Here is a 16,581-nt window from a genome sequence, read left to right as displayed (position 1 = left end):
TTTCTGACAACACCAATTCGTAATATTTATAAATATTGTAAATGACTATCTCATAAGTTTGAAGTTTGGCACAAAAGGTTTGCCTAAGTGTTTCATAGTTTTTGCTTATCATTATTATTATTACTCATTTATTTCATTCAACTTTCAATTTAATTTTCATGGTGATAAAGGGTTGCTTTAATAATAATATTGACCGCTGAGACCTTTTGTTCAGTTTCCGAAATTCCGCAAGTATCTTTAAGGCATCACTGTAGTCTCGAACGCGAGCTTTTGTTGATTTTTGTTGTTTTTTTAAACATAGCACAAAAAATATCTATATTCAACTGCTTCCTACCTGAGCTTGGCATCGTTTATGTTTTTTTTTTTACTTGATTCACAGTTACAAGTAAAACAGAGAAAAATAAAAAATAAAATAACTTACCAAAACATCGCGATACTTCAGCCTTTACATCTCGTGCTTTAGTTAGCGCTAGTAGGCTCACTTAGCTTTCAACTACGCATGAGGAAAAGCCAAGGTAAGTGTTCACATTCACTTATATGAAATGCATTATACACACAAGCAGATAATACACGGCTTTATGTTAAATTTGCAAACCAACATTATCGAAGTGAAGCTTTAAACCACGTTAGCTAACGATTAGCATTAGCATGTAGGGGAACGGAAATCCTATCAGTACTGGTTGTACCCTGAAGGTAGCGTTGGTTGTGTGGCGCGGCCTCCAGTGTAACGTGTCTAATACCGTAATTATCGGCTTTATTAGTTGTTCTGTCAATGTATACTTTAATTTATAAGTGGGTCTGTATGAAACGACACGTTAGAAGTCTGTTTGAGCTCTGAAACTGTAAACTTGAGCAGAATATTGACGAGCAAGTACTGTTAGCTTAGCTGCTAGCATAACACAAGTCTCTTATCTCTGCTCACCTCCATTCAGAACGTGGTACACATTTGCACATAACTGATTCAGAAGTTAGCTTATCTGATCAGTGTCACTATGGAAATATCAGTGGTGAAATGTAACCAAGTACATTTACTCTAGTACAAATGCGTAGTACTCGTACATTTCTACACGTCTCCTCCATTACATCTCAGAGGTAAATGTACTGTTTTATTGTGTCTGTCAGCTTTAGTTGCTTCTCAGATTATGGTTTTCCGTCCCCTCCCTGCCCCGTGAAAACCATGTATCCTCAGATGTGTCGATTTTGAGCGTGTGTGATAAACTGAAGTGTGTTGAGAAAGGTCTGGGCTGCACAGTAAATCAAAGTGCAATGTGCAATATTCAAATCTCAGGAGATGCAGTATTATGACGGGTAAAATTCGTCACAACAAACCATCATTAATTAAGATTTGTGGTGTGACAGAGATGCCCCAGCCTTCAAATCATATTCCAGAGCTAAAGGAACATGCCTATTGGGTACAGACTCCAGTAAAAATCACATCATCATCACCACTGTATATTTGTTGTGGTGAAAATGAAATGCATAATCGCGACTCTTGTATCAACTGCAGTATCTGTCAAAATAATCGCAATATAACTATTTTGAATAGTTAGCTTAAGCTAAATAAACTGTTTACAAATCCTCTTGGATCAACTGGGAAATACATCGTCACCAAGCTGGAAAACAGGGCTGTTTTTCTGACACCATGAAAAGTTGACCTTTGAGAGATGCATGGTTATCACAGGGCAGGGACGCAACAAACATGATGACTATCATTCATCACTGTAGATCAAACTACCCAACAGGATGTAAAGGAGTTACAATAAGCACAACCTCAAACACCCACGGAAGTAAAATGCAACATACACATTAATGTAGCTGTAAAATTAATCATAAAACACAGACATGGAACATTTTCCTGCACCGTAATACTTTTGCTTTTCATACATTAAGTACATTTTGCGAGTATATACTTTAATTACATTAAGGTTTTGAATGCAGGACTTTAGTGGAGTATTCTCACAATGTGGTATTTGTACTTTTACTGAAGTAAAGGATCTGAATACTTCTCCCATTACTGGAAAATACTCATCGTAACTGGTTCACCATCATTTCTTATGAAGACTTGAAGGTTTAATACAAGGTAATGTTAAAATTGTTTTGGTCCTGTTCTCTTCTTTCACTGTAATTGGACATATTTATTCTTTTACTCTTATAAGAGACCTTACAAAAACTGATTCATTTAGAGGCTTATTTTGTTAATCGCATCTCTCTTTGATATTTTACACCGGTTCTCAGAGTTTCTCCTTTTTCAGTGAGGATGTTTCCATCACACTCTGTCCACATCATTTTCTCCCTCCTGGTCTGGGGTGAATTTTCAGTCTTTGTAGCTTGTTCTGTCGCCTTCCTTATTGCCTCTTGTGTCCCAGTTATCCCAGTTTACATCTGCTCAGGTGACTGTTAATGAATCACAGTCATTTTCTTCCATTTGCTGTACATGCTCAGTGCCTCTCCACTGGCTTCTGTGTTCTTAGTAGAGGCAGCATTTGAAGGGTGTCTCTACCTCATTGTGTTTCAGCAGAAATAAGACATTCTCCAGAGAAGAGGAGTTCCCCTTCACTTTGATCAAGTTTACTCTTTGCACAAGACATTGACTGACATTAACTTTCCACAATCCTTAGAAAACAATCACGATTTTGCTGCCTGCTTCGTTCTTTATCTTGACTTGCCTGTACTAAAACATTTTGAAGCCAGACAGCCGCTCCACTTTGTGGCGTCATGTCTCAGAAGTCGCAGGCAGATGGAGGTCAGAAGCATTTTGCTGTGGGGCGGGGGCTCCTGGCCGCTGCAGAGACCTTGAACTACAGCATGAGTGAACAGCGATCCAGCCGGCAGATGGGGGGCATGGCCTCAGGTATGGGGGTGGGTAGTGGTGGCATGGAAAGCCAAGACAGCAGCTCCCAGATGGCCCGGCGTGGCAGTGGTAACCATATTGGCAACACCATGAAGCTCTTTGCTAGTTTGGGGCTGTCGCCATCTGACCTGGACGCTCTGGCTGAAATGCCTGAAGAGGACATCAGCGTGGAGACTTTGCCGCGCATCCTCATGCAGCTCAAGAGCCGCAAAGGTGACACAGGAGAGCGGAGGGTGGCATCTTCCATGTCCTCTGATGCTGGGTTTAGAGGAGGAAGGGACAGCTGGGATGACGTGCCCATGGGGAGGATGGGCGCTCCTTCTCTGGGTCCGGGTTCAGCCCGGGCCCAGCCCTCTTCAGACTTCGGCTTCAGTTCACTGCAGGACGTCACTTCCAGCCGGAGCTACGGCTTAAATTACAGCAGCAGCAGCAGTGGTGGGGGTGGGAGCAGAGAGAGGCCGTACTCTGAGCTGTCCCACCATGATTCCTACAGCGGGCTCAGCATGGGGCCGCCGGCGTCTGAGCCCATCTTTATGCAGAGGAGGATGGGCTCCCCATCAAACGGAGTCCAAGACTTCTTGGGAGTCATGCCCCCCATGTTCCCCCATGTGTGCTCTCTTTGTGACTTTGACGTTCATTCCACCATGGTGAGTACGTCCAGCCTCCTTCCTCTTTTCCTCTCGGACTAACTTTAAATGTTTCAGTTCAGACACCTGAGCTCAGCTCAGGTCTTCTGTCCACTTCAGTCAGTGACAGGTGGTAATCATCCCTCATGTTCCCAGTGACTGGAGGTCCAGTTTGCATCATGTTATTTCCTTGTTTTAGACAACCTTATAGCATGTCTTAAATTTCTTACACATACACCTGAAACTCTGCAGCATGGTACAGTCAAATTTAAGTTTCTTCAGTCATCATCTAAACGTCTTAAAGGAGTAGTCCACCCAGAATTCTCTTCTTGTCATTATCTGTTCACTCTTATGTCAGCATCCTCCAGCTAGACGATGCATTCACATTATTTATTACACATTTCTTCACCTTGAAATTCAACAATAAAAAATTTACCGTATAAACACTGACCATATACATACATCCTTCATGCCAGAAGCAGAGTTTAGTCTGGAAAGTATCTCCATGAGAGTCATTGCAATCCAGCCTGACACATCTTGAACCAATCAGCTGCTGTTTACATGATGACATCCATCACCTTTATGCTCCTAAGCCTCAGTATCAGCTGTTAAACTGGTTGATCTGGATAAATAAAAAAATGCTAAGACATACAAACATGACATAATCAAACCCTTCTGATCAGAAATAAGTAAGGATGGGGTTAAACAGCATTTTATCGAATCGCTTATTGAATCTTTTTGAGGTAGTTTGTTGGAATGGAGACGTCTTAGTTAATAAATCTATCCTCTTTATTTTCCTTAGTGTCAAATCTGAACCACAGAGACTCAACTGAGCTGAAAAGCTGTTTAGCAAATATCAACTCAATAAACCTGTGATATTTGTGCAGGACTCTTTTGATGTTAGCTGAAGGAAAACGGTTGCAGCTTTGCTATAGGACACGGAGGGCTGTATGTTGGCAAGAATCTGGTAGCACAATGCGTATTATGTATGATGAGAACTGAAAAATCAGAACTGCAGTTCTTTAAATGGCCACTTGAGGCTGACTTCAGAAACCAGTCAATCCCCATAGACCCCCATGTTAAATTGCCCATGTTTTACAACAGAAATAAACATGTTTACACCCTGGTACAAAAATGTTTTTGGTCTCTGTAACTAATTTCAACATTTATGAAAACGACAAGCTCATCAACCCCCGTGGTCCTCTACAACGTCATTGTGCCCAAATATGGTCACTTCTGACAAAAAACAAACGAACAAGATGGCGGCAGTCAAAGTGCCATGTGTGACGTCATGGTAGCTACGTCTATTGTTCTTACAATCTATTATGATACAGACATTAAGATTCAGTATATTTTAATATATCGAACCACTGTAAGCAAGGCAATATATTTAATTTTTAAACTTATTTTAGGAAATCTTTCATAGTATAGAGAACACACCACCAGTGCATAACAAAAGTTAACTTTTTTTTATCCAATCAGAAGAACAGTGGGCTCTGCATTTGTATTTAACCCAGTCCTTGTAACATCAAAGCACTACTTTTTGTACAGTCAGAGCTAAGGAATTAACATTAGCCTATTTCAGTAAACAAATATAAAAGTGCTTGCAGAATTTTTTAGATAAACAAATGAAGAAAAAAACTCTAGTGTTTTTGAGAATTGGTGCAGCATCGCAAAACTTAATATCGTGATACTCAAGTGTGTTAATAGTTTCTTACATGCCTGCAAAATACAGTTTAACAGTGACAGCAGGCTGACTGAGCACTCGCCCATCTCAAGTTATCAGTAACACACGATGAATGATCAACATTAAAACAGGGACTTGGTAACACATTTGGCGTGACGTTGGATCGGCCGTGTTCAGTCAGTCTTGTTAACAGCTGGTGTCTGTTTGTGTCAGTAGTTTATTTGCAGACGTCTGTAGAGTCAGACAGAGAAGATCATTAATGAAAGATTCAATAAGGGATTCATTGATTGTGGAGTTTTATGAATCTGGGTGTTTTACCAACTTTAAACCGGATCCAAAATGGAGCCAGCGATCAGAACCCATTTCTAGAAATAAGCTATCATTGGCTAATGTTTGCAGCTGGCCTATTTATTGAACTGACTCTAATTATCATCACCGTAATAATAATGTTTTACCCATTCTGCTTAGTTACAGTGGGATGGAAATAGTCACATTGCAGGAGTTGGAGACAAGACAGATGCACTGTGTCTTCATAAATCAGACCATTCACAAGATAACTGAATACCAGTTTCTGAACATTTGTAATATTGCGACAGTCAGGACTTCAGTGTGACTGAAATATGAACTTAAAGGCCCAGTGCTGTTTTAGGCTGACCAAAGCTTTAATATCTGGGTGAACTATTCCTTTAACGTAGGTTGACTGGGGGAGAAGCGGCTTGTTGAGCGTCAGTAACTCTGTGTTTGAATCTGTAGGAGTGGAACCAGCACATTAATGGACTTCGACATGCTGAAAACAGGCGCCTGCTGCTCGACATGTAAGTCACTGACACAGTTTCAACATCACAGAGAACTTTGTACCTTTTGGAGATGTAACGTTAGTAAATGATATTTTCAGGTATCCAGAGTGGGACCCTGGTATGTCTTCAGGCAGAGGGTAAGAGACACTCACACTAACACTCTGAATATGGTTTTTAAACAGCCCTTGTAGTGATCAATGTAGTTGACAACAATGTGCTCAAGTTTAGCTCTTTTCCACCAGAGGAACTTACCTCAGGGTGTATGCATTGTTTCTGGTTTCCACTTTACATTAGTCTGCACATTTTGGAGGTCCTGAACCGAAACGTCAGCTCTGGTCAGAGGTAGGGGTGTAACAGTACGTGAGCTGCAACGACCAACTGATCAGTTGTCAACTATTAAATTAATCCCTGACTAATTTGATAACTGATAAATAAGTTTGCTCATTTTGTAAGAAAAAAGAAAAGTCAAACATTTCTGATTGCAGTTCCTGAAGTGTGAATATTTTCTGGTTTGTTTTCTTGTCTGTGACCGGAAACTAAACATCTTGTGGTTGTGGACAAAACAAGACATTTGAGGATGTCATCTTCAACTTGGAGAGCAATCGGTCGTAATTTTTTTTTTTTTTTTTTTTAACCATTTTCTGACATTTAGTAGGCCAAACAACTAATTGATGAATCAAGAAAATAGTCAACTGATTGACCCACAGTGAAAGTAATTGTTGGTACACAAAATTCAAAGTTCACAGTTCTGTATGTCCTTGGATTTCATGTCATGGTTTGATACAATTTCGGTACAGCAGGGAAGACAGAAGCCCCTTTTACACTGCCAGATTTTCGGCGAATGTTGGGCTGTTTTGTCGGCAAGCTGCGAGCGTTTAGACACACAGAGCCGGATTGGCGAGTTGATCCGAGGTGCCCAATTTCCACCTCGTAGGGTAGACATATTGGTGGAACCCTTTTAGTTTAAACAGACCTAGGTGGCCTTCTGCAACGGGAGGAGCTGTTGATGACTTGTGGGAGGAACTGTTGATGACACCGCACGTGCGAGCCACTGGCGGTGGATGAACAGGAAACAGCTGATAGCAGGAATTAGTGAGCAGCTAGTAGCAAGAGGGAAACACAAACCTGACAGACACTGTAAAGATGAGCAACTGGGGAGACAAAGAATTGCGCGCCCTCATTGTCCTCGCAAACGAAGAGGCTGTTAACCGTTGGATGACGGGGACGGTGAAGAACGGGCCGACTTATGAGAGAATCGCCGAAGGACTGACCAGCCGCGGCTTCCCTCCCATGTCACTGTTTACGTCACACGCTGAGCTACACGTTTTGTTACTTGCTCACGCCCCCATTGCCCCGAAAAAGGCACATTCTGTATAAACAAAAGTAGGTAGGTGGCATTTTGCTGCACTCCCCGATTTTGTTTTTATACTGCCAATGCTGCTGAAAAAAGACTGATTGGGCTTTCCTGCAAATTTGCACAATTCCTGTTTAAAAAGGGCTAGAGAGAGAGTCTGTGGAAAAAAATCAGACTCCTCCTTCTGCTCATAGTGCTTCTAATGACATTGCTTGAATCCATGGTGTCTGAACAAAAACAACCAACCAGAGCAGAGGAGTCATGAACACAGTTGTCAGTCATGTCAACCACTGCTAATAAACTGCACTCAAACTGTCAAACTAGGCAACGCTGATCAGATGTGAGTCAAGATTTTGTAACAGCAATGCCTAAATCTCATCTCAAATGTTTTTAGAAACATTTTAGTATACTGTTTAGCTGTAAAATGTTTGTGCCAACAATGTAATGTAATGTAATGCTCCATCGTTAGACTCTGACATGTTGAGAATCCCTGAACCACAGCTTGTGCTCTTTTATACAGAATAAAATGCACATGAAGGTGCTGTGTAGTGGAGCTCAAGCATTTTGACCATAGGCTTTATTCTGTATTCTCTATGAAATAATGTTACTGTATGCTCGAGTGTGATTGTATATACGCAGTGATGAAGGCTCAGTAGCATTAGTTACTACAGTACTTATGCATGGTGTGAATCTGCAGTTTGAAGTTGCCTGAACGCTCTGAGGAGAAGGACTTGCCTTCCAGTCTGTTCCCCAGTTTGACACATTTATCAAATTAAAGCTATTTTAAAATCTATGGGTCAAAAACAACAAGAGCAAACACACACTTTCTGGTTTCTCTTTAGATCTCCTCAGTTGCTCTTCCTGAGGTTTCTACCGTTTTTCCTTATCCGCTGTGAGGGTCCTAAGGACAGAGGGATGTTGTATGCTGTAAAGCCCTGTGAGGCAAATTGTCATTTGTGATATTGGGCTTTATAAATAAAATTGATTGATTGATTGATAGATAACGTTTGAAATGTTTCCACAGACAAACCCAACTTCAGTTAGACATAAATTGTTGTCCATTGAGCTTGACTGACCGGGCTAAGTCAAGTAGCATGCTACAGATCACTGAGAGCTAATAGTGTGCCGCCAAAACATTACAGGGAAAACTCATGCTACAGAAACTGAACATCCTTTATCGAATAGTTCGAGGCGAATACATGTACTGTTACACCCTCATCAGGACATAAAACCAAATCCAGGTATTTTGTGAGAAGATGGTTTGTGTTACAGCAAAATAATGCAACAGGACGCGTATTCAGAGAAACACTGTTAGTGTCGTTAATCTGTCAGTATTCAGATTCAGGTTATCTAATGTGTGTTTTTAGTTTTAGAAAACTTTTTTGTCCTTTTTAAAGAGGCGATTTGTGTCTCAACACGTAGTACAAGTAAGCATCATCTTGTGTCTTTGTTCCAGTGGCGGTCTATTGGACACCCCCAATATGTCTCCAGGACTGCTTGGACCTGCCCCGATGTCTTCATCTTCAACAGGAGGAGGGATGTCTTCCAGCTGGGGTAAGACACTGTGCAGAAATCACATCATTATCATTATCATTACAATCACAGAGCCTGATCGGGTCTAACTTCTCTTCACGTGTTGTGTTACAGTAATGTATCTATAACACTAGAAGTTGTGATGTTAATGTTATTGTCCGTGTGTGTGTGTGTGTGTGTGTGTGTGTGTGTGTCAGGAGGAGCTGCTGGTCTGTCAGGAAAGAAACAAAAGGGACAAAATAAGGTCAGTTTGTCCTCTTCTGTCATCACATTATAAACACACTTTAATCATGTAATTATAGGTGATCTCAGGGATTCATGACGTTTCTTTAGAGCTCAGTAGTGTATTGGGCGTGTTCAGGCTAAGACATGGTGTTTGGATGAAGAGTTGGGCCGGTGTGAGAATTTTCAATTTGATGTTAAGCCAAAGACCGAATGGTATACCAAATTTTATTAGGTCTCCCGCTTAACTCAGCAGCCTTTCCGGAGTGGAACATAATGACACTGTTTCCCTGCAGAAAACTACCATCTGACCATTGTGCAGTATTGTGTAACAACAGAGCTGTCTGTCCACACTAATTCCTTTAAATATGCACTTCTATTGTGTCACGCAAACAAACCACGTAGCTGTCAAACTGGAGACTTAACCACCACTGATAAATAAGTAGCTCACGTGCCGTCTTCCTACGTTTGTAACATGACTTTTTAAAACAGGAGACATGTTTATATTGTAATTTTTACTGGGAAATCCGTACAGTATATCCAACAGCTTGTTGTTAGCGCCGTTCATTGAGCTTACCAAAAAATTTTGATTTCCTGGCGATCTCCCTCCAGCCAGCTGACACCTTACATAGGTTTTGTAGTGAAATAAAGAGGCATCATATAGATAGTTCTTCATGTCAACTTCATGAATCAGCTGTTCCTTGTCCATTGCCGCACTTTGAAAGCAGGCGACAGGATGAAATGGAACCACAGCGTCCCATGAGTGACTTAAATTCAGGTCAAAACGGGGCTTACAGCCAGTTAGGACAACTCCTTTGTTGGCTTAAATTCCAAAATGTCATATTAGCGCAGTGTAAGTTTTCCTGAGAGGTGAACTCTGCCATGTCTCCTCTCATCAATGGAGGTTCGAATCATTAAATTTTTCTTGTTTTGGGGCCAAAATATTTCAAATGTAAATACTTCTACTGTTTTTTTTTTTTTTTTTTATCTCCATTAAAATAGTTATTACTGAACAAAAGAAGAAAAGCATGAATACTACAGCTGATTCCAGACATTTCAGTGGTTTTGTATGGGGTGTAACATATTATCTGTTCCGTGGTGAAACTGAAGTGAAATGTTGTGTGTCCTCAGCTGAGAAGCAGAGTGGTGGTGGTGAAGTACGACAGGAAACCTCTCAGCAACAAGACTCTGTTCGCCTTCACCGAGCCGTTCGGCTGCCTGAGGGAGCACCTGGTCCTCAAGAACAAGGTGGAGCTGCTCATTCAACCTCCGTCATCTTATTAAGTCAAACTTCATGTTCAGTGTTTGACCTCTTTGTCTCCATCAGGCCTTCTTAGAGATGAGCAGTCATGAGGAGGCTCAGGACATGGTGAACTACTACACAGATAACGAGGCGACTCTGTACGGCAAACCCCTCACCTTCTACCTGTCCCAGAGGCTGATGGTCATCGAGGTAACGGCAGCTGTCCTCACACTGTTACGCAGTCTGATTGCTTCTGAACCTTCCTGAGACAGTTTGATTTTTGTTTGACTCTCAGAAAGCCGACCGGTCGTCGGACAGATCAATGGACAGACCTGTCAGGGATGTCAAAGGTCATGGCAGCCAGGTGGTTTTCTTCTCCAACCTGCCCAGAGAGGAGGAGAAGAAGAATGAGCTGCTGACCATCGCTGGGCGCTTCGGCATCGTGGAGAAACACCTCTTCTTATCCGACCAGGTAAATGAGGAGACATTCTGATCAGCTGGTTTGTGCTTTTTTTTGGTCAACTGATGATGCAGAGATCTCAGAGGTAACAGTCTCAGCAAACTCCAACCTGCACCGAAATAGGTCAGTGTTAGCAGTGTGATGCCAACAATTAGTCCTGTTGCTGTGTCTCTGTGGGCGTACTGTCACCAACTGTTCCCAGCATGGAGCTCACACTGCTGCAGGTAGTCGTTACCTAGTGTCTCATAATAAAAATAAATGGAGCAACAGCAAGGCAAGGAGGCGCTGAGCGAAGCAACCAGATAGGATTTTACCCATCTAACAGGGCTCCAGACTAACTTTTTCCACCAGGAGCACCAGTGCTCCTTACTGAAAATTTTAGGAGCATCAGCACAAAATTTTGGAGCACTATCTATATCGACACAACATATTCATAATTTTGTCTATATTAACTGCATTACTGATAATTTAGCAATAAACACAGACAACCCTGCCTCTTAAATGATGTGTGCAGCGGCGCTTTTGCTCCATCATTGCATCTGTCCCTGCATAATTTATGCCTGATGCTGTTGTTGTGCTTAACCAGCATTTCATGTTTGAAGTGTGTGGTGGAGTCAGTGAATTTAGTTTTCCCTGCAAATTTCGGGCCGCACTGAGAGCAGTACACGCAGGACATCACTTTCTTTTCTTTACAATATCTCAACCACGTAAATTCAGTGAGCCATTCTTGTCGGAAATGATAGGGCTTTGGCTTTTTCAGTGCTGTGACATCACCTGCTGACTCGTCCTCTGAACTATCGTCGTCGGAAGTTTGGGAAACTGGCACAGGACCGACAGGAGTTTTTGGATTATTTTTTCTTGTGAAAAACGAATCTATAGTTCTTTACATAGCGTCACTTCATGGTCAAACGACACAGCACTTTTTACTCGACACCAGCTCTCTGACCCCTCTCTGTCTAACCCTGCGCACAGAGGCACGTACTAAAACTGCTGCACGTTGCTATGGTTACTGGTGCCCCCCCGCCCCCCGCCTCACAGTGCGCATCCAGACACACATGACAGGCACACACACACACACACACACACACACACACACACACACACACTCGCTTCCGCTCCTCCATGAAATGCAATTATAAAAAAAAAAAAAGGAGAGAGAAAAAGGGGGAGAGGGGTGGATTTGTAAGTCGTGCTGGTGCTCCTAGTTAAAAAACTATGTCACATGGTCTCCAACAAAGGTCGTAAAATGCGACCAATTAGGCGCAGTCTGGAGCCCTGTCTAACCAAAAAAGTAGAAGAGTCATGTTCACATGTGGGAGGTTGAGCGGTGATTACTTTATATGTTGAATGGATATTGACATCCAGATTTTGTACTCAAGTACTCTTTCCATCCCTACTCTGAATCTTCCTCCGTGTTTGTTTTGCAGGCGTTTGTCCAGCTGGGAACTCCAGAGGACGCAGAGATGCTGGTGAAATATTACAGCGTGAACCCGCTCACCATCAAAGGCAGATCCATTCGCCTCAACATCTGCACCAAGTACAAGACCCTCAAGTGAGTGCAGACGCCTTTTAGACCCTGAGTTACCACGACAGCAACACCCAAGATTATTGAGGGTTGGAAAAGAGAAAAGTATGGAAATAAATTAACCTGATGGCAGGTTTCAGCTCTCGCCTGAAAACGTGGAGGACTAGAGTCAGAAAATGCTGCAGTGTGCAGTGACTAAATGTTAACAAATACAGGCTTAAAGCTAACTAACTGAATTCAGGGCACTTCTGTTTACATCCCCTAGAGCGTTATGAGAGCTTATGTTCCTGAATGTGCAGCATGGTGGTCACCAAAATCGAAGTAAAACAAGTTCTAAATTATCTTTTTTAAATTTGCTCTATCGGTATTTCAACATTTCAGGGACTCAGGATGTCTCATCAACATGTTTCTAATGTCACTGAAACACTGATAGTCTGTCGTTTCACATACTGATATTTACTCTGTGTTAAAAACCTGTGGCACATAAAGCACGTGTCAATTTGTTTTCCAGATGTAGATTATAAATGGAAGCTTTGTATTTAAAGATCTGATCTAACACTTTTGTGTTTCAGTGTGAACCGGAAACAAGGTGGTGACAATCGAAGCCAGAGGGGCAGCGGAGCAAACGCAGCCTCCTCCTCCGGTTCTGGAACCAGGGCTTCCTCCAACCCTCCCAGGAGCTCCTCGTCCAAATCCTCGTCCAGTTCCAGAACCAGGGAGGAGAAGAAGAAAGAGGAGGAGACCAAACCAAAACCTGAGGAGAAACCTGCAGCAGAGGAGGAGGAGGTATCAGGAGTGATGGAGGGAGAGGATGGAGGGGAGGAGGATGGGGTTCAGGAGCAGGTAACCGATGGAGACGCAGAGGTGGAGGAGCAAGACGCAGAGGTGGAGGAGCAAGACGCAGAGGTGGAGGAGTCTGTGAAGGAAACGGGGGAGAAGTCTGAGGAGGTCCAACAGGAGGAGGTGAGAAAATACTGAACAGAAACATATAGACATGGAGAATCAAACTTTATTAGAGTCAACACATAAACAAACGATGAGGTGATGACAGGAAAATTAGATTTAACGTTTAAGTTAACTTATAATTTTAAATGTAAAAGAAGAATTGCACATAGTGGATATTAATTAATTAATTAAAACCGAAAAATAAATATGTTGCACAAAAGTAATATTAATAAGAAAAATATCATAAAGTAAAAATAAATAGATTGCACTAAGGTGATGTCAGAAAGAAAGAAAATAGAAATTATTAAAGTAAAAAAAAAAAAAAATTAAGTAAAAAATAGATAAATACATTGCACATAGGTAATAATGACAAAGAGAAACAAATAACATTTTTTAAAAATATAGTAAAAAATAAATAAATTGCATGGAGGTGATAAATGGAAAAAAAATACATTATAAAAGTAAAAAAGAGAGAAATAAATACATGGTAGGTGATAATGCGAAAGGAAAATAAAAATTAAAAATAATATAAATAAATGAATAAAATACACATAGGTGATATTAATTAAAAAGAAAAAAATGCAGAGTAAAAAATAAAATAAGTTGGTTATATTAAAGGTGATGTCAACTATAAATTTTAAAAACTAAAAAAACGTACATACATTTAAAAAACATGCGCATAAGTGATAATAATTAAAATAAAAAATTAAGTTTTTTTAAGTAAGAAATAAAGAGCAAGAAGGTGATTTTAGAGAGAAAAATAATTTTTTTTTTAACAATACTTTGCTCATATGTGATATTAATTAGAAAGAAAAAATAAGTTGTTCCAGTAATAATTTTCTAATGATTAAATGTAGAGAGCCTTTTTAAAACATTTATTAGAGAGAAAAAAGATTGTTTTTATAGAATTTTATTGATAAAATAATACAATGAATAATACAATAATTAAAAGACAGCTGTCATGTTCCCCTGCACTTCTTGTCTGGCTCTCCCTGAAGACAGATTTGTTTTTTAATGCGATACACTAAGCTTATGAGCATATACGTATGTATACAGGTTCCTCATGGTGATGACGTCACTGGTGACACACCTGGAGATGTGGACAGGGCTAAAGGTGAGGCTCAGCAGGAGGTGGAGTCAAAGGAACACACAGAACCAACGGAAACCGAAGCCTCAGCAGAGGAACAGGAGAACAAAGAAGAACCGAGCGCAGAACCAGGAGAGAGTTCAGAGACGGTGGAGGACGATGTGCCTGGAGAGGTAGCACATGGCTTCATTTAAGTTTAATTACATGAAGACCTGGTTAAACCAACACCCTTACTCACATTTTAATTCAGTTCTTGGAGAGTAAAAATTAAATATGGACCTTGAGGTGAGAGTTTTGTCCAGGCTGTGAAAATCTGACAAAGATGTTTTGTTTGTTGTTGTGTAGTTTGATCAGGACTTCCTGGAGAACATGGAGGACTTTGTGACGTTAGACGAACTGGCAGAGGATGATGATGAAGAAGACGGAGAGTCTGAAACCATCGGTACCTGATTATTTACTCCTGAACAGTACAAATTATTACTGAACTGAAACTGAACATTAAAGATATAGTAAATCTACAGGCGTACGATGTCAACATGTTGGGTCAGAGGATAAAAAGCTCTTATGGAGTCAGGATGAAATTCTGAGAAGAAGTTGTTCCATGTGTTGAAATGAAACCTGAAACTAACGCTGATCCTCCCTCCTTTGGTTCTGTTTCTTCTTCTCTGCAGACAGTTCGAGGAAAGGGGTACGTATCACAGTTTATCACTGTTACGGCTCTTTTTTCATTTCCTTTGAATTTGCCTGAAAAAAAACAACTTCCTCAGCACAAAGCCAAAAAAAACACAATTTAAAGAACGTGTTGTCCTGGGCCTATAATTTGTTATTTCTATAACACAGAAAAAAGTCTGCAGTTCAGAGTGATAACCAAAAAAGAATCATTACCAGTGAGATACTATCAAAGTCTGTTAAAGTGATGTGAAATGTTCATTTCTTCTCCATCAGGGTATGAGGGTGGTCAACATCGTTGGCTTCAGACGAGGCTACAACTTCATGAACGAGCTCCAGGCACTCGCCAAACCTTTTGGGAAAGTGGTCAAACACCTGGTGCTGGACTTAAGGCCTGAGGTACAATGGATATTGTACTGCACTTTATTTTAGTTTATTAGAAATCACACTGGTGTCCTCTGGTTTTTGTTGTCTTCATGAACGTTATTTATCTCTTCTTTATCTTGCTGTTGTTAAATGTGAAAGACTTCAAACTGTAAACTTGTTTCTGTATGTTTGTCTCTCCTCTTCCTGTTCAGGCGTACTTTCAGTTTGCCTCAGAAGACGAAGCTCGAGCGATGGCCAAGTTCTACAACGGTAACATCCAGGCGTCGGTGTGCGGCCGACCTGTGAGGATCAGTCACTCCATGAGCTACCCGACCATCCAGGTGAACATCTCTGCTGTTACCTGAAAGTCTTAAAAAGTCTTCAATACTGGATAGTTTTATATCTTCAGGTGTCTCAGTGGAAATCACTAAAAGTTGTTGATCTTTTTATTCTTGCTCTGTTTATCTACAGTTTGTCTTTGTCTTGATGCCTTTTCTTTGTGTTGTTCAGTGTGGCTCCAGCAGGGTGGTGTACATCGGGCAGATCCCCAGCAGTAAATACTCAGACGCTAACATCCTGAAACTGGCCGAGCCGTACGGGAAAGTCAAGAAGTATTTCCTCAACAGGCTCAAGAGAGAGGTAGAGAACCAGAGCCAGTACTAAACTTCTGAGTCCTGAAGGCACTTTACTGATGCAGAGATTTAAACTGTTTGTGTGTTCAGTGTTTAAACTGCTGTGTTTGTGTGTTTAGTGTTACAGAGATTTAAACTGAAGTGCTTGTGTGTTCATTGCTTCGGAGATTTAAACTGTCTGATGTGTTTGCGTGCTCAGTGTTTCATTGAGATGGAGAAAGCCGAGGATGCAGAGAAAATGGCTGAAGATTGCAAACTGAATCCACCCAAATTCAATGGGAAACGTCTGACGGTCTACGTAAGCAGGAAATACAGACAGCTCAAACACGGGTGAGTTTCTTTTGTGGTAACTACTCACACTACTCTAAATGTCGGATCAGGTCATTTGAAATTTTTCAACATACTATACTGTGACCCATTTCAATCCAATTTTCTGACATACTATACTGTGACTTTTTTCATAAATTTTTTTTAACATAGTATACTATGACTTTTTCATGAAGTTTTTCAACATACATTAGTATGACTTTTTTCATATTTTTCAACATACTATACCATGATTTTTTTCATGAAAAATATTTTTT

The 16,581-nt window shown here is 40.9% G+C and overlaps 1 protein-coding gene across 1 annotated transcript in view; it reads left to right on the top strand.

Moving 5' to 3' along the window:
- The first annotated feature begins 2,525 nt into the window (after positions 1 to 2,525).
- The window catches only part of matr3l1.2 (matrin 3-like 1.2), a 20,047-nt gene continuing 5,991 nt past the window's right edge, over positions 2,526 to 16,581 (top strand). Inside the window, exons 1-17 of the mRNA XM_049586418.1 lie at positions 2,526 to 3,498; positions 5,918 to 5,979; positions 6,060 to 6,098; positions 8,772 to 8,869; positions 9,046 to 9,092; positions 10,202 to 10,318; positions 10,398 to 10,523; positions 10,609 to 10,785; positions 12,201 to 12,325; positions 12,871 to 13,261; positions 14,300 to 14,503; positions 14,676 to 14,772; positions 15,002 to 15,018; positions 15,276 to 15,398; positions 15,578 to 15,706; positions 15,876 to 16,004; positions 16,197 to 16,327. Of these exons, the coding sequence (XP_049442375.1) occupies positions 2,716 to 3,498; positions 5,918 to 5,979; positions 6,060 to 6,098; positions 8,772 to 8,869; positions 9,046 to 9,092; positions 10,202 to 10,318; positions 10,398 to 10,523; positions 10,609 to 10,785; positions 12,201 to 12,325; positions 12,871 to 13,261; positions 14,300 to 14,503; positions 14,676 to 14,772; positions 15,002 to 15,018; positions 15,276 to 15,398; positions 15,578 to 15,706; positions 15,876 to 16,004; positions 16,197 to 16,327 (2,795 nt within the window). The 5' untranslated portion in view covers positions 2,526 to 2,715. The remainder of the gene's footprint in view (positions 3,499 to 5,917; positions 5,980 to 6,059; positions 6,099 to 8,771; positions 8,870 to 9,045; positions 9,093 to 10,201; positions 10,319 to 10,397; positions 10,524 to 10,608; positions 10,786 to 12,200; positions 12,326 to 12,870; positions 13,262 to 14,299; positions 14,504 to 14,675; positions 14,773 to 15,001; positions 15,019 to 15,275; positions 15,399 to 15,577; positions 15,707 to 15,875; positions 16,005 to 16,196; positions 16,328 to 16,581) is intronic.

This window comes from Epinephelus fuscoguttatus, linkage group LG9 (genome assembly GCF_011397635.1).
Source record: "Epinephelus fuscoguttatus linkage group LG9, E.fuscoguttatus.final_Chr_v1".
NCBI classification, from domain to species: Eukaryota; Metazoa; Chordata; class Actinopteri; order Perciformes; family Serranidae; genus Epinephelus; species Epinephelus fuscoguttatus.
Note: the sequence above shows the minus strand (reverse complement) of the source record. Positions and strands in the feature narration are given on the sequence as shown.